At 50.9% G+C, this 23,759-nt stretch overlaps 2 protein-coding genes across 2 annotated transcripts in view; one reads left to right on the forward strand and one right to left on the reverse strand.

Moving 5' to 3' along the window:
* The window catches only part of LOC142584089 (uncharacterized), a 445,388-nt gene that overhangs the window by 236,491 nt on the left and 185,138 nt on the right, over nucleotides 1-23,759 (forward strand). The gene's annotated exons all lie outside the window — the stretch shown is intronic.
* Nucleotides 46-3,138, reverse strand: LOC142584638 (uncharacterized). Its single transcript, XM_075694786.1, has one exon. It carries the CDS (start codon nucleotides 3,057-3,059, stop codon nucleotides 126-128), a length of 2,934 nt encoding a protein of 977 aa, XP_075550901.1. The 5' UTR covers nucleotides 3,060-3,138; the 3' UTR covers nucleotides 46-125.

The following is a 23,759-nucleotide window of genomic DNA, read 5'->3' on the forward strand; positions in this document are numbered from 1 at the left end:
GGAACCACATTTCCTCGTAGCGTAAGGAATAGAGAGAGAGAGAGAACAACTTTAGTAAATATGCCTGCAGAGTCGGTTAGGCTCCCTCCACGCAGGGAGGACAAGCTTTTACCGCGACGCGGCCACTACGTCAGTCTCGTGCATTGTGCTCCTCGAGGTCTTGGTTCCTCGCTACTTCCGCGGATCCGAGAGGGCCGCCATCCCCTTCCTGGGGGTGCTCCCCCCTTCTCCTCGGTTTCGCGAGGTCGCTGCCTCTCTAGAGCTGCCGAGACCTGCTGGACGGCCTTTAGTTGTGTATCTTGGTCATAGGTCCTCGTTGCAGCCTCTAGCCGCGGCGGGATCGTCGTCTTCTCACTGGCTTCTCGTGGATTTCTGCTACAGTCCCAAAGGATGTGAGCCGCGGTGGCTCTCTCCTTAGCGCACAGTCTACACACGTCACTCGCGTACACGCTCGGACACACGTGCTTAGCTAGCACCGGGGTGAGCAGGGACCCCGTCTGTAATTGCCTGTATAACACTGCCTCCTCCCGGGTAAGCCCCGGGTGAGGTGGCGGCATAGTCTGTCTGTTAAGTCTGTACCACTTCACTATTTCGTTGAAGGTGGTCATCTTGTCCTTGGCACTGCACCGTGACCAACACTCCGAGTCGGCCGTGCTTGCAGCCGCGCGGTTGGTTAGTCCTCGCGCGGCCGAGTTGGCCGTCTCGTTGTGGTTCACGTTCCCGCGTTCCGACACGTCACTGCCCATGTGGGCCGGAAACCACTTGATCACCACAGCGCTTTTGCGTCCGATGTCTTCGGCCTTGCGCAGTATGCGCGCAGCCTCACTACATACCCTACCCTTGGCGTAGTTCTTCACTGCCGTTCTAGAGTCACACAACACTGTAGTGCATCCGGGGTCGGAGACGGCCAAGGCGATGGCCACCTCCTCCGCCCGGTGTGCCTCTCGAGTCCGGACGCTTGCCGCGGTCTTCGTTGCACCCGTCGATGCCCCGACAGCCACCACCGCGTATGCGTCGCTGCTCCCTCGATACTCCGCCGCGTCCACGTAGATGGCGCCTTCTTCTCTGGCGTGGAGGTCCACAAGAGCCCTGGCCCTCGCCAACCTCCGCTCCTTGTTGTGCTCGGGGTTCACGTTCCTCGGGATCGGGCAGACCCTGAGCTTTCTGTTGATGCTATCCGGTATAAGCACGTCTTTCTGCTGCTCGCCTTCCCTCGGCTCGAGGCCAAGGTCCCGCAGTATCTTTCTTCCGGTTCTTGTTTCAGAGAGACGCTCGAGTTGCGCCGTTCTCTGTGCTTCGGCTATTTCGTCCAGCGTGTTGTGGACTCCCAGCGCCATGAATTTTTCGGTGCTCGTGCTTCCGAGGAGGCCGAGTGCCGCCTTATACGCCTTGCGTATGGTGGCGTCTATCTTGGTACGTTCGCTCGGCCTCCAGTTGTGGAAGGCGGCCACGTACGTTATGTGGCTAACTGCGAAGGATTGAACGAGCCTAGTCAGGCTCTCCTCCTTCATCCCCGCTCTTCTGTTGGACACCCTCTTGATGAGTCTCATTGCCGCGGCCGCTTTGCCCGCGAGCTTGTTGACCGTTTCACCGTTGACTCGATTTCGCTGGATGAGCAGCCCGAGCACTCTAATCTTCTCGACCTCCGGTATCACTTGTCCTCCCGCTGTCTTGACCGTGATCTGTGGTCGCTCGTACTTGACTTCCATGTTCTTTCTTTTCCTGCCCGCTCCTGTCGGTGGAATCACCAGCAGTTCTGACTTGGCCGGAGAGCAAACGAGTCCAGACCCGCCCAGCTGCTCCTCGATGGCGTTGACCGCTTCTTGCAGCGTTGTCTCGATGTGTCCGTCGCTTCCTCCCGGTACCCATAGCGTAACGTCGTCGGCGTAGATGGTGTGCCGGACTCCCGCTACTCTTTCTAGCCGGTTGGCCACCCCGATCATCACGAGGTTGAAGAGAAGCGGGGAGATCACCGAGCCCTGCGGAGTTCCGACGCTGCCCAACTTCTTCTCTTCGAGCTGCAGGTCTCCCGCGCAGATTTCGGTGGTCCGTTCCGTCAGGAAGTCTTTGATGTACTGGTATGTCCTTCTGCCCATGTTTAGTCTGGATACTTGGGCCAGGATAGCCGAGTGCCTCACTTTATCGAAGGCGCTCTGCAAGTCCAGCCCGAGTATGGCTCTGTTGTCCTTGGTGCCCGTCGTATCGTCAATGATCTCGTTCTTCAGTAAGATCATGGCGTCTTGCGTCCCGAGCTTCTTTCGAAACCCGATGATGGAATTTGGGTAAAGCTCCGATTCTTCCAGGTAACGCTGCCACCTGTTCATGAGAACGTGCTCGAGGACCTTTCCCACGCACGAAGTGAGCGAGATCGGCCTGAGGTTCTCTATGTTGGGCGGCTTGCCAGGCTTGGGGATGAGGATCGTCTTGGCTGCTTTCCATTGCTTGGGCAGCCTTCCTTCTTGCCAGCACTTGTTGAAGAAGTTCGTGAGCGTTTCGATGGCCGCTTCGTTGAGGTTCTTGAGCGCTCTGTTGGTCACTCGATCGGGACCCGCGGCGGACCTGCCATTGAGATCCTGCAGGGCAACTCTGACTTCCCATGTCTGGATGTCTCGATCTAGCGTCTCGTTCTCGTTGCCTTGGTAATCCGGGTGTCTTTCCGTGGGGGTGGTCGGTAGGTACTTGGCGTCCAAGCGCCCCTTGACCTCGTCCTCCCCGTGTTCACAGATTGCCTTGTGTAGGATTCTGGCCAGGTTGTTGTGTTGGTGGCCCTTGGTGTTGGTTTCGTCGAGGAGGTGCCGCAGCATGTTCCACGTCTTGCCCTTGTGCATCTGTCCGTCGGCTTCGTTGCAGGCCTCGTTCCACTGTTGGGTGCATAGCACCCTGCAGTGGACCTCGATCTGCCTGTTGAGCTCGGCGATCTTCTTCCTTAGACTTCGGTTGGTTTGTCGCTTCTGCCACCTCGCCTTTATGGACTGCTTGGCTTCTATCAGGTGGGCCAGCCGACTGTCCATCTTGTCTATCCGTTCGTCCGTCTCCAGCTCTTTGGTGGCTCCTTCCATCGTCTCAACGACGTTGGCCGCCCATTGCTCGATGTCCGTAATGTCCAGTTGCACCGCGGGTAGCGCCTTTCGAAAGGCGTCCCAGTTTGTAATGCGATGCTTCCTTATGCCGCTGTTGCCTTGGCGTTCTAGCGGTACGACGACCTCCACGATGTAGTGATCGCTGCCCAGCTCTTGGCCCGTGTTTCTCCATTTTGCTTCTCTCGATCCTCCGTCGGTTTTGACGAAGGTAAGGTCCGGAGTGGTGTCTCTCGTAACCGATGTGCCGATCCTGGTGGGAAAGGCCGGATCCGTGATTAGGTTCAGTCCCACGTCAGTGGCGTCTTGCATGAGCTCTCTCCCCTTGACCGTCGTTCTGTGGTAGCCCCAGTCTTGGCTCGGAGCGTTAAAGTCTCCGCACACTACGAGCGTATTGCTCCCCGCGACTGAACTCGCTTTGTGGAAGAGTGCCCTGAATTTCTGTTGTCCGTGGGACGGATTGCTGTAGACGTTCACCAGGAAAGTGCTCTCCTTCCTCCTCTTGCCCGTGATTAATTCCACCGTGCAGTGTTCGATGGCGCTTTTGCCGATCAGTTCGTGTTCCATGAAGGTGATCCCTTTCCTAACGAAGGTGCAGACCCCTCTGCCCTTGCCCTTGGACGTGTCCCTTTTGCTCGGCGGGCTGTCGTGCGACCGGTAGCCAGGTAATCTCGGCGTCTTTTCGCTGTGTGTTTCTTGAATCATTATGACGTCTGGTTTCCTCGTTAGTTGCTGCAAGTGTTGCTGCAGCACCGCTCTCTTGCCGGTAAAGCCGTTGCAGTTCCAGTGCCAGACCAAGAGGTCTCTCACTGGTGCTGTGGATGCTGCTGTACGTGCTGTCCCGTCCATGATTGCTGCAGTTTGGCGATGATCTGTGCTTCCATGCCTTGTATTTGTGCCTGTATCTGCGCCTGCAGCTGTGCTTGCATCTGCGCCATCATGTTCTGGATCGTGCTCTGTATGTTCGTTGTCATCTGCTGAACTGTTTGCGCGAGCGTAGTGAGGCGTTCGTTGGTTACCTTGCTGGTCGCCTCAAGACGGTCGAGTACTTCTTGCACGCTCGCGTAATCAAACAAATACGGCCATACTCCGCATACTACTTTCATACTCAGCCAAGTGACAATTATAAGTTATTCAGTTGTACGCCCAAGCAAGCATTTACGGGATCCGCGCTGCCCTACTTCTACCCCTGCTAATTAAAACAAAGCAATGACTCGTACTTGTGGTCAGCGCGAAAGCGGCAAGGACAAAAGGAAGAAACACAGCAACACGGCGCTGCTTCTTCGGAGTGCTTGTTCCTTGTTTCCGCGTTGCTATTGCGCTGTTGCTAAAAGTACGATGAATCGTAACGAACTCGCCCACTTTGCTATCTTTCTACAGCAAGCGCACGCAGGTTTGAAAAGAAAGGCACTTTTAGCATCGACCGCAGGTTCCGCATTGGTTAGTGAGCGAACTTTTGTGTATAGTTTGCGTGAGTAGTAGAGAAAACGCATCATGACAAGGCCTACGGCTCGAAAAAGAAATAGCGTAGAAAAAGCAACATGTTACAAAGTGCTTCGAAGACCACGGTTTTCAGGTGGAGCCGTGGCAGCGTCTCCCAATGGTCAAGTTTTTTTTTTCAGTTTAGAGTATCAGAAATCCTACAGATATTCAATTTCACTAGATTCTTTCGAACTAGGCGTTCTGAAAGTGAGCGGCAGCTACAGTTCAGCTTTGGAGGTGGCAGCGCTGGCATTTCCCGCTGACGACTGCAAAGAAATCTTACGAGCGTAATATAGAGACAATCGTAACGTACTCATTAGATATTTACGTGTAATGAGGCTGTCATGAAACCAATATGCACCTCCAGCAGCTACTTAAATGGTAGGTTGTATATTCATGTACGCTCGCAGCAAAGCGGCGGATTGGCCCCGGTTCATGTAGCGCAAGCCATCCAATACTGCGCGTCGTGCCACCGCGTCTCCAGCCGCCGCGCAATTGTTATTTGTCGTGATAGATAATTCGATGCATGAGGCTTTGATGTGCGTATGTACTGTTGATGGCGCGTCGCCATCAATGCGGCCAATATAGATCGGGCGGGCGCCTCCCCCCCCCCTCATTTTTTTTTATTTTGATACGCCAGTAGCTAATACATCTTTCAGATAGATGAGCTATCTGTAGCATGTGTTAAAAGATATTTACTGGGTGCACTCTGCTTGCTGGATGTGCACTCGAGAGAGTACACAGCCAGGTAATATAGAGTGCACACACAGGTAACATCCTGCTGGTAACACAGGTAACATAGTGCTCATATTTCTGTGATAATATTAATTACAACTAGAATCCATAATGCTCACTTTCTTGTACTGAAAAAGGTGATGTCATGAAGGGTACAAGGAAAAGAATTTTACAAACTGCATAAGCCACAGTGCGCTCACTGCCAGATGTGCTAGTGCCTAGCTGTGTGGTAAAAGTCGCACTGCACTGTGCTAGCAGCAAAATAAATAATTCTCTTGTACCAGCAAGCACACCATAAACTTGAAATCATCCCCAGTGACAAAAGCCCTGATGTCTGCACTTTTGCAGAAGCCAGATATCTAAAATAAGTAGATTATTTCACAAACTGCAGGCGAAGCGGAGCATCCAGGCGATCTCCTGCGATGAACATGAAGGACGCTTGCTACGAGAACCGTCTTAAACATTCAATCAACTTTATTTCATAGCCTAGCTGTCACAAAACTTTCGTGCAATTCTTGCATATTAGGTTAAATACTTCAGATTTTTGCATCTGACTTGCTACTGGAGAATAGCAGGTTGAAAAACTATTAAATACTTTATATATAACGAGAATGCATGGCATAAGGCACAATACACCATCCTATTTCATGGCATGTTCGATTTTCCGCACAATATAGCCACAATTAGTGCCGGTCGGCATGCCTCTAGTGTGAGGGGGCAAGCAGTGCCTCTTCCCTGAATCCACCAGTGACTAACACACAGTACAGGTAGATCTGACTGTACAATTTGCAAAAGACGCTCACTGCGCACACTGTTACCTACGTGTGCACTCAAGTGCACATGTAGGTAACATAGTGTGCACCACAAAGATGAATGCTCTATGTTACCTATGTGTGCCCTGAAGTGCACACCTAGGTAACATCCCGCCGTAAACACAAACGACACATCCTACAAGAATTTTAATAACGGCTGTTTTTTTGGGGCAAATGAAAGGATAAGTCAAGATTTAGTACTTACAATGACTCTGCTGAGTGTATCAATGGCTGTCACGCAGTACAGATAGATCTGGCTGTATTATATGCACAAACAGTTGTTATGTGCACTCTATGTCACCTACATGTGCACTCAAGTGTACACTCAGGCAACACACACTGCACATCTAGTTAACATCCTGCCGTAAACATAAAGGACATATCCTAGAGGTCTAATAAAGGTCACTTCCTCGAGGTATACGTTAGGATGAGTAAACACGTGGTACACACAAAGTTTACATCCCGGAGGTCACACAAAGGACAAGGAATCATAAAGGTCACATAGGGCACAAGAAGGAAACATAAAGGAAACATAAAGGCAATGGTCATTTTCATAGGGGGCATGCGGACGCTATTGTCTCTCTCGGATGCTACTTCAAACAACTGAATGTGTTGCGGACAATTTTGATGAATACATCGCTTTTGTGTCCCCGGAATTTCCGAGCAGCACAAGGACGAGAGCTTACAAGCGCTCTTCGCGGCAGCACAGGAGTCACCTGCAGGCAGTCGCTTTCGCCTACGGGATGGTGGCGTGGTGTACAAGAGCTACTCGACCACCGGTGCACGCTACCTTTTAGTTGTCCCCAAGAACCTTCGCCACGAAGTATTACACGCCATGCACGATGACCCAACTTCCGGTCATCTTGGTTCCACACGTACACTCTACCGGGCTCAAGAACGTTTTTACTGGCCTAAGATGCGGAAAGATATCGAACGGTACGTCGCCAGCTGCTCTCAATGCCAGCGCTACAAGCGTCCGCCACAAGCGCCACATGGCTTGCTTCAACCAGTTCCCCCTTCTAGCGTCCCCTTTCAGCAAGTTGGTATAGATCTTCTGGGCCCTTTCCCGCGATCCTCCAAGGGTAATCGTTGGGTTATCGCTCGCGTAGATCACCTTACCCACTATTGTGAGACCGCTGCTTTGCCATCGGCCACAGCTACAGAAGTTTCTATCTTCTTGATGGCTAACGTTATACTCCGACATGGACCTCCTCGCATAGTAATCAGCGATCGTGGGCGACAGTTTACCGCGGACGTGGTTGAAGAAACCCTTCGTCTGTGTTCATGTAGCTTCCGCCATTCTACGCCCTACCATCCACAAACTAATGGTCTGGTCGAGCGCACAAACAGAACGCTTGCCAACATGCTGTCCATGTATGTCGATTCAGTACACAAGAATTGGGACAGTATCTTGCCTTTCATTACCTATGCCTTCAATACCGCGAGACACGAGACCACTGGTTACTCACCATTTTTCCTTCTGTATGCTCGTCCGCCGCGCTACACCCTCGACACCATATTTCCCTACTTCGCTCATGACAACGAATCAATTGATGAGATCCCATGTCGAGCAGAAGAAGCGCGACGCCTCGCTAGGCTACGCACCATAGGATCGCAGGACCGGTCCAAGATACGCTATGACGGGCGTCACCGCCACGTTTACTTCGACCCTGGTGACCTTGTGTGGCTCTGGACGCCGTTGCGGAAGCGTGGCCTGTGCCAGAAGTTTCTCGCCCACTACGTCGGCCCTTACGTTATTCTGGAGCGCCTCAGCGAAGTAAACTACCGCATTGCGCGTCTCACGAGCAGTGGACGACGCTTGGCCAAGGCTGAAGTGACACACGTCGCGCGTCTGAGGCGTTACAACCCACGAGATGACTGACTCGCCCGGCGGGCTTCGTCTGCCAGAGGGGAAATGTCACAAGCTGTCATGAACCATGCCTGCCGCGCAAACAACCAGATGAAAGAAGGAAGAGAACGACGTTAACCAAGCTGCCGCGAGACCGCTCTTCAACAACCGCGCCTATCAACCAGATTCATCTGGTTCTGCATTAAAACACCTCGTGTGTAACAATATGAACGGACGATGCACTTGTGACTAATTCATTACAAGAAAACATGCTGAACACCTGCGCTGCACTGCGCGCACAGGCAAGAAAAAAAAACGCAGAGGGATGTGCCACAAGCCATACTAGATCAGATCCACAACATCCACAGATCAGCTCAGCTGCGTGGGAGAAATGTTACGCTGCTGAAGCTGCGTACTTAGTCGGAATTCGCGATGCCAAGCCAACCATTTTTCACTATGACCTGCCAAACAGTTTACTAACTAATCCAAGAAAATTCTGGCAGGTGATAAACCCCAAAAAAGCGCATATCAACAATATTACTACCGAGCTGGGTGAATCGGTGACAGATTTAACCTGCGCTAGTATGCTCAACAACGTCTTTTCTTCAGTCTTCACTAATGAAATGGACACACTTCCTCCCCCGCCAACCACAACTATACAATGCAGCATGCCAGGCATCATATTCACAATACACGGGCTCTTACTTGTAATAGAAAATATTAAGTTGTCTTCATCATCTGGCATCGATGACAGTAACTCTAAACTACTGAAGAACACGAAAAACATTTCTGCAGAGTTTCTCTATTTATTATTTTCACAGTCGCTTTCCACAGGCACCATGCCAGCCGAGTGGAAGATGGCGAAGGTTACTCCAATCTACAAATTGGACAACAAAAATTCTCCCTTAATTACCGCCCCATCTCGTTGAGAAGTGCTCCCGGCAAGAACATGGAGCATGTAATCTTCTCCCACATTATGAACTTTCTAGACGCTAACAACTTTTTCATTTTTCACAGCACGGGTTCAGCAGGGGCCGTTCTTCCGAGCCCCAGATTGCACTATTTCTTCATGACGTTCATGCGTAGTAATCTTGACCGTAACATACAAACAGACGCAATATTTCTGGATTAGGCGAAAGCGTTTGACAAAATAGTTCATGAACGCCTATCACTAAAACTTTCTCGTTTGCATTTGCATCGTGATATCCTAAAATGGCTTGAGCAATTTTTAACTAACCGCTCACAGTATGTCTCATTTAATAACCACGCTTCAAACATTGCACTCGTCACATCAGGCGTACCACAGGGGTCCGTCCTTGGCCCCCTTCTTTTCTTAATTTACATTAACGACTTACCCTTGCATGTGTCCTGCCATATGCGTATGTTTGCCGATGATTGCGTTATTTACCGCGCACTCAGTACCATCACTGACCAAACAACTCTTCAATATGACCTTAAGCGGGTACAAGAATGGTGTGATGTTCGGCTGATGACACTCAAATCTGATAAATGCAAACTTGTCTCATTTACCCGTCGTCATCACCCTCTTCACTTTTCTTATCGGATTGGTGACGTCACCGTGGAATCATTGGAATCCTACAAATACCTAGGTATCACCTTGACTAATGATCTAACCTGGAATGCGCATGTTACTAATGTTATTTCATCGGCTAACAAAACATTGGGATTTCTAAGACGTCACCTTCACCTCGCTCCATTGCATGTAAAACTGTTAGCCTATAGATCATTGGTAAGAACGAAACACGAATACGCATATGCCATCCGCATCAAGCATATCTCGCCAATGCTCTCGAGGCAGTTCCAAATCGCGCCACCAGGTACATTCATTCCACTTACTCTTACAACGGCAGCGTATCATATTTAAAAAAAGAATCTTCCTTATGGCTTCTTTCCCTTCGTCGCCGCATTGCCCCCCTTTCCCTCTTCCACAGGTTCTACTATTCGACGCTTAATCGACCACCATGCATTGTTCCTCCAGCGCGCCAGTCACGACGCATTGGCCATCCCCATCAGGTAGCACAACCACATGCACGCACAATACATCTTGAGCCTCATTTTCCTACCGAGCATCTAGAGACTAAAACATCTAAATTTGTTCAAGATGTAGCAACTTTTTATCTACAGAATTGAATGCATTATAACACTTGTCTGTATATGTTGTATTCCCACCCTTATGTAATACCGCTACTACGGGTTCCTTAAGGAAATGAAATGAAATAAAATAGAGCATCGTATGGGGCAGAAAAATACGTCTAGAGCATAGAACTCGCCTCGAAACTCTTTTTTTAAATCAGTATTCCCAATTCATACGGCTTTAAGAAGAAACCGACCACCTCATAACCGTTACCTTCAGCATTATTGTTGCTATTATAACCATTTGTCAAAATTTTCTGCACAACTGAGGCGCGCAAGCGGTCCAACGTCATGCGCCTCCCTTGAATAATGCGGCCCGCCTGTCCGCGGGAGATAAGGAGGAAGAGCGTGCAGTGCCACCACCCTCTCGTTGTGCGTCGCGCGCAGCTGGCGCGCGAGGAGGAAGAGAGTGTCCCTGCTTTCAAATTACTTTGCAAGGAGCTGGGTCCCACTGGGACGTGAGCGGTCCAATCAGAGGGCGCGCCGGCGGAAGGGGGGGGGGGCAGATGTAGTGGACTAATCAGAGCGCGAGCTGGGAAAAGAGAGGGACGCAAGAGGCGTGCGTCTAAATGTCACGTGACCTGATCCTAGGTGCCTAGAAACATTATCGTTTAGGGATTTTTCAGAAGGCGCGATGCTGGCGCCGAGCCAGGCCCCCGACACCCTTAAGTTCAACAAATGGCCACAGAGAGCGAAAAAATCGACCGCGCGGTGCTGCTAAAGAAACAGGCATAGTACACCAGTTAAAAAGGTTCCCACTGAGCGCATTATCTCCCGCTAAAGGCGCCGTAGTAAGCGCAATTTTAACCTACAAACTTTCTTTAACAATAAACCAAGCGTTTTTATTACATGACGAAGAGTACAAAATTATCATTCCTAATTTTAAATTGTACTCTTTATTACTAACTTTGTTGTTTTTTGCCATTTTAAACGCAAAATAGCGTTCAGCATCATCGACCTCCCACGCGATCTCTGGCCAAGATTTAAAATTTTAAACGGCACGTTCGCGTGCACGGCAGGTACAGATTCTTTGGTTCGTGCATCGGTTGGTTATTTTGTGCTAAAATCAGTCTATTGCGCTTCGATATCTCGCATTATTTAACTTCGTGTGTAAGCCCGAAAGCTAGGTTTCAGTCGTTAGCCATGTGGAACACGTCTGCATCGAAATGGGAGCCGCGTCCTTCTGCGACTGGGGACAGCAATACCGGTGAGTAGTTTAAAATTGCTGTTTGAATCGCTATATAATATATTTCTCTCGTTAACTTACAGGCGGAGGCAAGTTAACTAACTAGATGCTGCATTACGTATGGGCAGTCAGGACCCTCCGTAGCTGTTTCCGAAATAAACTTTCAGTTACGAGGCCATCATTCACGAAAGAGAAAGCGATATCGGAACGCGCTTCACATTTTTCATCTCGTTGTAGCCGTAGCCATGGGTGACTGAGTAGCCTTATCAATATATCTTTTTTTCGAGTCCGCCGGCAACTTCTTTCGTTCAATGAACCGAATAACCCTTTGGTAAGCTGAAGCTAATGTACTGAATTTAATGTATTAAACAGTTGCACGCATGATAATTCACCCATATCTCGTACCTGTTGGTTCCAAATGTTCTTGCTGTTCGGTTTGGGTTACCTCAGGGCATTTTTGCAATAGTGAAGCGGTGCATCACGTTCATGCACAAAAAGAATGCATCATTTCTAATAGCTTCATGTCTTTCATCTATTTGATTGTGAAACCGGCAGTGTGATCTCTTCTAGTGTATAAACGAGCGCACAAATGTTCTCATTTGTGATCTTAATGATACTTAAGCTGTTGACATGCATTGTAGTAACGCAGACATCAATTTTACGGAGAGTAACAATATTTATTTACCATGCTGCTTGAGAACCAACAGTGCACGTTTGCATGTGTTCTGTAGCCACAAACCATTAAAACGTATATGTCGCACCTTTTCGCATTTATATTGAAAAATTGTGCTTATTCAATTTCTGATGCAGTCAAAATTTCTGTTCCAGATATGCAGTAATGACGACGGCACCAGTATAAAGCAACACAACCCACGCACTAAACAGAAGCTGCTGCCTGCTACTACAAGGTAAACAACACCTGGTTCAGAAATAAGTATGCTTCATATATGCTGTATTGCTTTGCTAGTCTTGAGATACATGACATTTGTTTGTAGCAGATGATATGTGCGTTTGTTCATGTTCACAGTTCAACATAATTGGTTCGAACATAAATGAAAACACTCCAGGAGTTTGGATAATCTCTACTGTATCTCATGTGCCACTGTTCTGCGCCAACAGAGTCCGTGCCAAGTACATCTTGGTCGTCACGGGAGCCCCCATCTACACCAACAGGAAGGGTCTGGAGCCAAATTCTCAAGACCACGAGGTGTCTTCAGATGTACCTGCAAACTCTGAACAAGCTCGGATCGGATCGGAAAACATTTACTGGGCTCTAGAAAAGAGATCTTCGCGGCTTCAGACGGCCTCTTCCATCTTCTGATGGATTCTTCTGTCTGAAATCACAGGGTTGGTGCCCTAGTCCAAGGCTCCACTGAGTATGGCCAACCCGCGAGCTCGCTCTACTAGGCCCTTTTGGCCGTTCAAGCTTACGCTGGAAAGCATACTCTCCCACTGTTCCGCACTCGGGTTTTTAATTTTTTAGATAGTTGGGGACTCAATATTTTGACAGGCCCATGATATGTGGTACAGATCTGGTTTCTCTCCGCACCATATTGTGTAGGGAAAATTTTATTCAGAAGGTTTAGATTCGGGAAAGTACCCGTCTGCAGTTGTCGCCATGCGACAGCATCCTCTCTGCTTAGATCCTTATCCGGGGGTGGGTACTTCAGTCTGACCCCTTTATAATAATTTAGGATATCTGAGTAGCCCATGGGTACTGACTCGGCTTCCTCAAGGCTGGATGTGTCGGACGCCCGGTTGGTATGCCCTCGAGCTATCCTATCCGCCTCTTCGTTCCTTGTTATGCCAGTGTGCCCTGGTACCCAGATTATGGTATGCTGAACTTTGTTTCCAGGGTCGCATGAGCAGAGTATGTGGCGTGCTCTGCGCCAAATTCTGCCGTTTGTATAATTACGGCATGCTGCTTGAGAGTCTGTTATTATTGTTAGGGACCTGCCAGATCGATAGCCCTCCAGTGCTGGCAGAGCCAAAGCTGCCTCTTCGGCCTCGACTACCGTGCAGTCCTGTAGTGATGCGCTGGTGATCTCCTCGAGGTCCGAATTAACCACCGATGCCACTGCTCTGCTGTTGTGTCTTCCGTCTTTGACGAACGTTGCCGCGTCTGTATACCTTGTGTTGTCCTTGTTCGCCAAGGTTCTCTGCACGTACTCCGCTCTTGCTTCTCTACGCGCCTTGTGCAGGTTCCGGTCCATATTCTTGGGTATCGGTGCGACTCGCAGTGTACTGCGATACTTGTCCGGAATGGCCTCGGTACGCTCGATCTCTTGGATAATGTTGCCGCCGCCATATCTTCGCAGGAGCACCCTTCCCGTGGGGGTCTGCATCAACCTACGTGCCCGAGAGCATAGTAGTGCTTCTCTTAGTTCACTGAAGGTATTGTGCAGTCCCAGGGCTAGCAGTTTCTCGGTCGATGTGCGCTGCGGCAGGTGAAGCGCAGTTTTGTACGCCTTTCGCAGTATGGCGTCCGCTTGTTCTTCTTGCTTGGTGCATTTGTGGTAGGGAAGGCTATACACCACTCTGCTAACCACAAGGCTCGTGACTAGCCTAAGTGTGTCGCTCTCCTTCATACCGTGTCTCTTGCTAGATACTCTGTTGATCATACGGGCTACCTGCATGGTGGCAGTCTTCAGCAGTGTCAGAGTATGATTGTACCGTTGATTGGACTGAAGCCACATCCCCAGGATCCAAATGGTGGTCTTCTCCGGAATGGGTTGTCCCGCGAGGTATACGTTGAGGCTGAGCTCATCGCTTGTAGGGACCGTTCGATTTTGTTTGCCTCGCCACACCCTTAGGAGCTCGGACTTCTCCGTCGAGCAGGTGAGGCCCCTGGCCCTAACGTAGGTTTCTACGCAGGTGGCCGCTTTTTGCAGGCACTCTTCTTTTTCGCTGAGCGATCCTCGGTTCAACCACACCGTGATGTCGTCAACGTAAATGGTGTGCCGTATGCCTTCAAGTTGTTCGAGTTGTCTTGCTAGCCCGATCATTGCGACGTTGAAGAGGATGGGGGAGATGACCGACCCTTGAGGAGTTCCCTTGTTTGGGGTGCGAAACTTCTCTGATCTGACTGCTCCCAGGCCGATTGTTGCTGTCCGGTTGAGGGGAAGGCCTTGACGTAGCCATGAATCCTTCTGTCACAGTTCAGGCTATCCATTCCTGTGAGTATGGCTTCGTGGCTGACATTGTCGAAGGCTCCTTTAATGTCCAGTGCCATGATGACGTGTTCGCTGTTTCGTGGGACGTTGCTGAGCACCTCCTCCTTGAGCTGGACGAGCACGTCTTGCGTCGATAATTTAGCGCGGAATCCAAACATGCTGGGGGGGTCAGCTCGTTGTCCTCCATATAATTTTGTAGCCTCATTGTAACCACCCGCTCGTACAGCTTGCCTAAGCATGACGTGAGGGAGATTGGTTTAAGATTTTCTACTTGCAGTTTTTTGCCAGGTTTTGGAATCATCACTACCTCCGAATGCTTCCATTCCTCGGGTACTGTCTCCTCCGCCCAGTGCTTGTTGAGATAGTCAGTAAGTTCGACTACCAGCTCATCACTGAGGTTGCGAATCAGCGCGTTTTTTTATCTTGTCTGCGCCTGCAGCCGTATTCTTAGTGGTATTACTTATTGCTGCGTATACTTCCTCTTTGGTTATAGGCCTGTCCAGATCAGAATTTTCTTTCCCCTAGTAGCACTCCGTGTAGACTGCTGGGTCACCGTCCCCGAAGCACTTGTGCCCTACTCTTTCTATGAGCTCATACTCTGAGCCCTGAAACTGGTGAACCAGCCTCTGTATGGCCTTGTTGTTCTCCGACTTGGTTTTAGTTGGGTCCAGGAGTGCTTTGAGTATGCTCCACGTTCGGGCGGTGCTCAGGGTTCCGCTTAAGCAATTGCTAAATTGCTGCCAATTTGCTCTCGCCAATTGTTCCGCATACTCTTCTGTCTTTTGCGTAATTTTCCGCAATCTTCAGCTTTAGCTTCCTATTAAACTTCTGTCTCCTCCACCTCTTGGTCAGGCTCGGTCTTGCCTCCCATAGCCGAAGCAGTTTAGAGTCAACCTCCGGTATTTGCTCTGTGCGGTCAACCTCCTTGGCGTACTCGCTTTGCCTTTCCTTTCCCCCATTCCTCGATTGACAGTATCGCGCCCAGCGGATGTCCATCACAGGCTTGTCTAAAGGCATCCCAATCCGTTATTTTTCCTGTACCTATCCGACGCTTTACGTGAGCCATTCCGATTTGCGTCTTGATGATGTAATGATCACTACCCAGGCTTTCCGGCATATTTTCCCAGATCGCCTGTCTCGCTCTTCTTACGAAGGTGAGGTCAGGGCTAGTGTCCTCCTGGACGCTGTTTCCCATCCTGGTGGGGACCTCTGGGTCCGTTAAGAGTTGGCAGTTTATGTTGTCAGCCGCCTCCTTCACTGTCGTACCCTTTTTATCGGTGGTCTTGTATCCCCAGCTAGGATCCTTGGCGTTGAATTTTCCAACGATTACGAGCGTGTTGTTTTTAGCCAACCTGCTCACACCGTGGAAGAGGTGCGTGAATTTGCCCTTCTTCTGCTTTGGAGAATTGTATACGTTTACAATAGAAGTACTTCCCCCGTTCTTCTTTTTCGGTATAATTTCGGTAATCTCATGATCTATGTCTGTGTCAGCAATCTTGTCATGTGCTATGGCGGCAAGGGTGTTGCTGATCAGAATGGCTGTTCGACCAGTAACCTCGTTTGCTTGGCATGTATACCCCTGTAATTTTGGCGTGAAGCCCCAGGTCTCTTGCAGAGCAATGACGTCGGGCGGAATTAACTGCTTGTTGATGAACTGTTGCAATTGTCCTTGTTTTCTTCGGTAGCCTCTGCAATTCCACGGCCAGATTTCAAGTTTTTTTGTTTTTGCCTTTTCCTTTATTGGGTCTGGCCATGATTAGTTATCTGAGTACAGGCCTAATGTTGGACGTCGCTGGTCAAATTTGTCTTTGACCCCTTGTGTTCTTTCTTGTTTACGCATGTTGCGTATGTCTGTGTTTTGCATCTCTATTCGTTGCTCTATTATGTTGAATTTCTGTCTCATCTCCGCCATGAACTTGACAAAGTAATCGGGTGCTTCTGATCCCTGTTCTTGTGGATGCGATGCCCTGTGAGGGGCTCCCGATTGGAAGTCCCTAACTGCTCTCATTAGCTCTTCAATCTTTTTATCCTGGTCCTCTACCTTCTGTCTGAGGACCTTATTTTCTTTTTCTAACTGAGTCTCGTGTGTACTGATGTTATATCGATTATTGTTACCCGAGTGCGGAACAAGCGATTTGGGAGGGCCTGCATCCCAGCTCACCTTGCCGTTGTTAATGTTGTTGTTGGGCTTCTGCTTCTCCTGGTGCCGCTGCTGCTGCGGCTGTTGCTTGCCTCCCTTGATGCCTTGGGACGACTGGTGAGCGTTGGTCCGTGATCGGCTTCGCGAACTGTTCCGTGAACAGCTCCGCGAACTCCCCCTCCACTCCTGGCTCTGGTTCCGGGACTGGCTCTGGTCGCCCTCTGAGCTGAGCCTTCTCTTCCGATGCTGCTGCTGCTGCCCGCTCCGGCTCTTTTGGCGGCTTTGCCGCCCGCCATAGGCCGGCCCGCGAAGCTCCTTGAACTGCTTCAGGCGCTCCTTGCAGTCCCTGGACCCGGTGGCATGGTCATCTCCACATACCAGGCACTTTGGCTGGCATTGATGTCCTTCCGGCGGGTTCCGTGCTCCGCACTGCCTGCAGGCCTTGGCATCCGGCGTCGGACATACGTCAGATCTGTGGCCTTGCTGTCCGCAGTTGTAGCACACTTGCCTCGTCGGTCGTATGGGTGGCATTTGTATTCGCCTCCCTACCAGATGACCATCCTGGGAATGAAGGGTCCGTCGAAGGTAATGAGGGCTGTCTTCGACTTCCCCAGCATTCTGGCCCCCAGTATGGTTACACTCTGGGTGCGCAGTGTCAGGTTTGCCATCAATTCTTCTTCCGTGGTCCCGGCATCTATCCCGTGGATCACGGCACGCTTGCAATCTTCAGCTGTTGCTACGTAGGTGTTGACTTGAAAGGAGCGTCCTCCGAAACTGAAGCTGGTGATTCCTCGAATTATCTTCGCGGTCTCGTCGCTTGGTGTGCTCGATATTATGATGTTGCAGCCTAGTCGCAATCTGATGATAAAGTCCTTGCCGCCTCTAATCTTGTTTCAGCAGGCCGCACCGATGGCTTTCGCTACATCGGCTCCTTGTAATGCCTTCACCGGCAATCCATCCTTCGGTCTAATAATAATCTTCGCGTCATTTTTCGGGAGTGGTGGCGCCCTTTGCCTAGGCTGCTGCGTTGCTCTCCCTCCGATTGAGTTTGGCGCGCTCGCGATTTCCGCGCAGGCAGCTGCGTCGCTCGTTGTGACGGCACTCGCCGGCGCCATCTTGCCATTGTTTGCCCCTGCCTGGGGCTCTCCGCTCTTCAAAATGGCGGCGTTCCGTAAACCGCGTTTTTGAACCTTAATTTGGCGCTTGGTCAGGAAGAGTGTCCAATCGTACTCACTCTTCGGATGATTTGTTGGGTCCGCTGCTTCATGAAGCATAAAGGCGCCTTCGAAGTCCTCGGTTTCCGCTGCCTATAGGTCGGAGGTGGCCTCGAGGTGGTCGGCTTCCATTTCTTGAGCTTCGAGCGGATTTTCGGCGACTCCGCTCAATGTTGATTCAGAATTCGGCAAATTCGTGTGGCGGAGACCGATTCCAGGCTGCGTCGATGCCATGGTGTCGGTCTTGCTGCCCGCAAGCGCCGTCAAAGCACTGGACCTAACATCAGGCCCAGCGCCTGCACTCCGCTCGGCCACGCGGGAGGCCTCAAAAGTCCGATGAAAACCCAAAAAACGGGCCTATCGGCTTGAAACCGGTATCCAGGTGGTCGGAAACTTGAGCGGTATCAGACACAACCAGTGGTTGATGGCTCGTTGATGGGTAGCGGTCCGAATTGGTCGAAAAATGCGGAGCCCATGCAACGCACGGCCAGCGTCTCGCGAACTTTTTCTTCTTCCTGAACAAGCTCAGACGACGCTGGCCAAGAGTGTTCTGTCAGCTTGCCCTTCCTTAGTGAGCTTCCTGGCCTTGCCAATTCGCGCCAAGTATAATTTTGTTTCAATGAAAGCAAGCTTTTTCATTCCACATTTTTGTTAAGAGATCATTCCTCTTCCTCATCTAAACATTAAAGGTCAACGAATTCTTTGCTCATACTTAATACCAGTCACTGTCTAGAGGCATATCTGTAGCAGTATTTTCTAGTGTATGTTGCCATGTGCAATTCCTCTCCTGAAATAACTGATGTGGCCTTGGCGGTTTATTGCATTAACCTTTACACTGTGTGCTATGTAGCATTTAAATTTTCCTAATGTTTTTGGCTTTTAGTGCTTGCAAGGTAGAGTGGTTTCTTTCTTGAATGCAAGCTTTCTCATCCCCATATTGAATTCCTAGTCTCATTCAGGATTGCTATTCTTGCTCGACAGCCTATGTTTTGTGCAAGCTACATTGAAGTGATTGCAGAATCTGATTTCGCTGCTGTCCGACTTGGTACTTGTCACCGTGTTACGTTTTTCATATGTGGGAGCCTGGTCAGTTGCAGTAGGAAAGAAGTCTCTCAAGGCAAGCACCTGCTCCTACAGTTCGCATAGTGACATAGACTGCGAATTTACATGCACCGTGGTTGGTGCTCCCCGTTCCGTCCTTTCCTGCTGCTGCCGTATGGAAATTTTGCTTGTGGCCTTCCTCGGCCATGATTTGGCGTCAATGGAGACTCTCATACATGATTACATGGTTCTGAGTGTATGAAGTTGATATTGCTACGGAACAGCCGCCACAGTGTGGCTGCACTGAGGACGACAAAGATGACGTGTGTGCCGGTTTGATATCGCTTCGCCATTTTGGCCTCCGTGAGCTTACCTGTAAATACATTATGAATAGTATTCGGCTTCAGCTTCACGTAACATTAATTTGGTGGAGGTGGACGTTCCCTGTTCCCCTCAAGGAGCTTCGCAGCGGTCGCAACGGCGACAATGCAACTTCGGCTCCTGCTGGCGGCACTTCATCTACGCAAGCGTATCCACTTGCAGCCCCGACCTACATCGCCGTTTCCCCACCTCGGTATCCTGGTGTTTTCAACGGAGTCAGCAGTCTTGATGTTGACGACTGGCTCCGCTTATACGAACGTGTCAGCACCAGTCACATGTGGGATCCGACTATTATTCTTGCCAACGTACTTTTCCACCTCGACGGAGCTCCATTGGCGTGGTTCCAGACTCACGAAGAGGAGATCTCGAGCTAGGATCTCTTCAAAGACAAGCTACGCGACCTTTTTGACAATCCGTTTGGTCGTCAAGTCAACGCCAACAAAGCGCTTGCCACACGTGTACAGACGTCGACCAAGTCCTACGTGTCGTACATTCTAGACGTGTTGGCCCTTTGTGCCAAGGCTGAGCCGAACATGACTGCGGACGATAAGGTTAATCACGTCCTCAAAGGCATTGCTGACGACGCCTTCAATTTACTGGTGTTTACGAACGTCACCAGCATCGATACCATCCTCAAGGAGTGCCGCCGTCTCGAGCATGCTAAAAGCCGCCGGGTATACCAGCACATCACGCGACTTCCCAACACAGCTGCTACGTCATTCTGTGACGACCTCTTCCACCAGCCGTCGCGATGTGACAACTTGACCCGTATCATTCGTCGTGAGGTCGAAGCGGCACAACCGGCGACCCCTTCATTCCCGTTACCTGATCATTCTCCGGTGACAATATCCTTGATCCAGGCCGTCGTCCGTCAAGAGTTGTCCAACGTCGGCGTGCAATCCATTCGTTCCGTACGCTCGGAACCTTTGTCTCCACGCCCGTCCGCACCGCGCTCTTCTTACTCCTCTTATGGACAGCGCTACCCCTTCGAATGGCGAACCGTGGACGACAAGCCGATTTGTTTTAACTGCCAACGCATTGGACATGTCGCTCGCCACTGCCGCAGCCGCTGGACTTCTCCGACGCGCTATTATCCTGATTACCCCCCTCGCCCCTCTAGCGCATCCTTTTCCTTCGCCCCTTCTATGTCCGCTCCATCATCTGACCCTGCGACACCTATGACACGACGCCGCTACTCCCGCTCGCCTTCTCCCTCCCGTCGTGATTCTCGTTCGCCCCGTCACGCCGTGCTCCTTCTCCGACCTACTCGCCGCACCGCCGACCGGCAAACTAGACAGTGCAGCTTCTGGAGGTGAAGCTGCATTGACGACATTGGCACGAAATCCTCGCTTCACCTTACCCACGAACAAGAATCTTTTGGACGTTCTCGTCGACAATGTTCCTGTGTGCGCGTTGATTGACACCGGGGCGCATGTGCAGTGGCGTAGCAACAGGGGGGGGGGGGGCGTGGGTCCCGGGTGCAAGGGGCCAGTGGTGGGGGAGGGGGTGTCATATACGCCTGAAGACACCCCTCTTTCCGCCGGCTTGACTGGGCGCAAATTGCAAAGAATGCTCCGGTATCCAGTAGCCCGATCTCATGCACCCGATGCGTTGCGCCTCAGAATTGTCGGCTGCAGCTCTATCAACACCCAACGAAATCATTCACGAATGTGCGGGCTAAAAAATTTAATTCGCGACATGGTCGCTAAATTACTCACCTTAGCGGAAGGTTTCATGTGGGGTGCGCTCGTGCTGTGCGTTCATGCTGGGAGCAGGAGTCGCTTAAGATACAGTGAGGCGTTGTAAGGCGTTGGGGCTCTTGGGTCCCTCTTCCGTTCAGAACGCGCAGCGAAGACGAACAAAGACAGAAGCAAGAGGGCGTTCAACCAGCGCGCCCGGCGCTCGCGTTTACGGCGAAGCGTTCGTTGAGAGCGACGTTGCATAAGTGGGGCCGTCAAAAGTCGCGAATGGGATTCTCTGGATCGTCTTCAGACTCGGTTCGGCCGAAGAGTTTGGCGGCGCATGACTCGACAGGCTGTAGTCGCGGGCCCGCCGCGATGTCCGGCTCGCTTTTACTTCCCCTCTCCCGCTCGCTTCGGGAAGCCGCTGCGAAACCTGCCGTTATGTTTCACGCTTTCCTTCTTACCCTCGAAAGTTTCAGAAAACTGTTGTTGTTGTGTGACTTCATGTCACAAGTACATTGTCTGTATCAGCTGCTGAAATCCGGAAATTGTCCATATCCTCGCCTTCCTCGACTACATAAGGGGGGGGGGCAGAAGTCCTATGGGCCCCGGGTGCCAGACGACCTAGCTACGCCACTGCGCATGTGTCCATTATGAGTTCTGACGCCTGCCCCGAACCGAGTTGTACAAGTCGCCGACGGAGGGACTGTCGCTATTGTTGGCATGTGTTCTGCCCGACTCACCATTGCTGAGAGACACACCGTCGTTCTCTTCACCGTCATCGAGCATTGCCCTCACGAACTTATTCTCGGTCTGGATTTTCTTGCCCATCATTCTGCCTTCATTGACTGTTCGGCCGACTCACTTCGCCTTGACTTGCCTCTCCTTGCCGACCCTGTGGACCCGCCTCCAAGCCATCTGAGCTGCTTAGATTTTATTCGCCTACCACTTCACTCTGTGACACACGTCGACTTGTTGTCCTCTCCAGCTGTACCTGACGGCAATTACGTGGCCGCACCAATTCCGGCCTTTATGCTTACACATGGTGTTACCGTACCGCACACTGTACTGAAAATTACTGGCAACCGCACGTGCCTTCCACTTGTCAATTTCGCGCTAACCACGCAAGTTCTGCCTCAGGGGATCTCCTTGGCTATAATTCGCGCTTTGCAGGATGATGAGGTCGAGCCATTCACAGTGGAAAATCGTTACAGCTCAGCCCATACCGTGACGTCATCGCGCGGTACTGACGTCGACATTAAGAAGATAGTCTCCTCCGACCTTACACCTGCTCAAGCTGAAGCTCTTTGCCGCGTTCTTGAAGGCTATCGCGACATTTTTTACTTTGACAATAGACCCTTAGGTCAAACGTCCGTCGTGACCCATCGCATAAATACTGGCGATGCGAACCCTATTCACCGACGTCCATACCGTGTTTCTGCGTCGGAACGAGCTGTTATCCAACAGGAAGTCACAAAGATGCTTGCAAAGGACCTTATCGAGCCTTCCTGTAGTCCCTGGGCATCTCCCGTCGTACTTATCAAAAACAAGGATAGAACTTGGCGCTTTTTTGTAGATTATCGCCACCTTAACAAAATCACAAATCAGGACATGTACTCTTTCACGTATTGATGACGCTCTAGACTGCCTGTACGGTGCCACCTATTTTTCTTCTATCGACTTGCGGTCCGGCTACTGGCAGATATCCGTCGATGACATGGACCGAGAGAAGACTGTATTTTTTACCCCTGACGGCCTTTATCAGTTCACGGTGATGCCTTTCGGTCTCTGTAACGCGCCCGCCACCTTCGAACGAATGATGGACTCTTTGCTTCAAGGGTTCAAGTGGTCCACCTGTTTTTGCTATTTGGACGACTGTCATCGTTTATTCGCCCACATTCGACACGCATCTACACCGCCTTTCAGCGATTCTTGACGTGTTACGCCGCGCCGGTCTCCAGTTGAACTCGTCAAAATGTCATTTTGCTCGCCGCCAAATCGCCGTCCTTGGACACCTCGTAGACGCCAGAGGCGTGCGACCCGATCCGGAGAAAATTCGCGCCGTTACGAATTTTCCTGTTCCGAAGTCTACCAAGGACGTTCGTAGTTTCGTAGGGCTGTGCTCTTATTTCCGACGCTTTGTGAAGGATTTTGCGACCATCGCACGTCCCCTTACCGATCTCTTGAAGAAAGACGCCCCTTTTTCTTGGGGTCCTGACCATGCCGCATCTTTCTCACAGCTGACTACTCTCCTTACCATGCCTGCAATTTTGGCCCACTTTGATCCGTCTGCCCCAATGGAAGTTCGAACTGATGCCAGTGGTCACGGCATAGGAGCAGTGTTAGCACAGCGCCAGCGTGGACATGATCGCGGTATAGCCTATGCCAGCCGACTTCTATCACCCGCCGAGCGCAATTATTCAATCACAGAGCATGACAGCCTCGCTCTTGTGTGGGCTGTTGCGAAATTTCGTCCATACTTGTACGGACGCCCCTTCTGTGTCATCACTAATCATCACACTCTGCTGGCTATCCTCGCTCAAGGACCCCACGGGACGACTGGCTCGCTGGGCGTCACGCCTGTAAGAATATACCTTCTCCGTGGTATATAAGACGTGACGCTTGCACCAGGATGTCGATTGTTTGCCCCGCTACCCCGTCGACAAACCGGCTGATGCTGACGCCATCGCTTGCGTTTTCTCTGTGTCCCAGTTGCTTCAAATCGGCAACGAGCAACGGCGCGATCCTTCATTACGCGCCCTCATCGACCGTCTGAAGTCAACTCCTGGCGGCGCCTCTCTCCGGATGTTTCTCCTTAAGGAGGGGACGTTAT

This window comes from Dermacentor variabilis, chromosome 6 (genome assembly GCF_050947875.1).
Source record: "Dermacentor variabilis isolate Ectoservices chromosome 6, ASM5094787v1, whole genome shotgun sequence".
Taxonomy (NCBI): Eukaryota; Metazoa; Arthropoda; class Arachnida; order Ixodida; family Ixodidae; genus Dermacentor; species Dermacentor variabilis.

Coding starts and splice junctions, on each gene's coding strand:
- LOC142584638 (XM_075694786.1), bottom strand. CDS start 3,059: ATGGAAGGAGCCACCAAAGAGCTGGAGACGGACGAACGGATAGACAAG.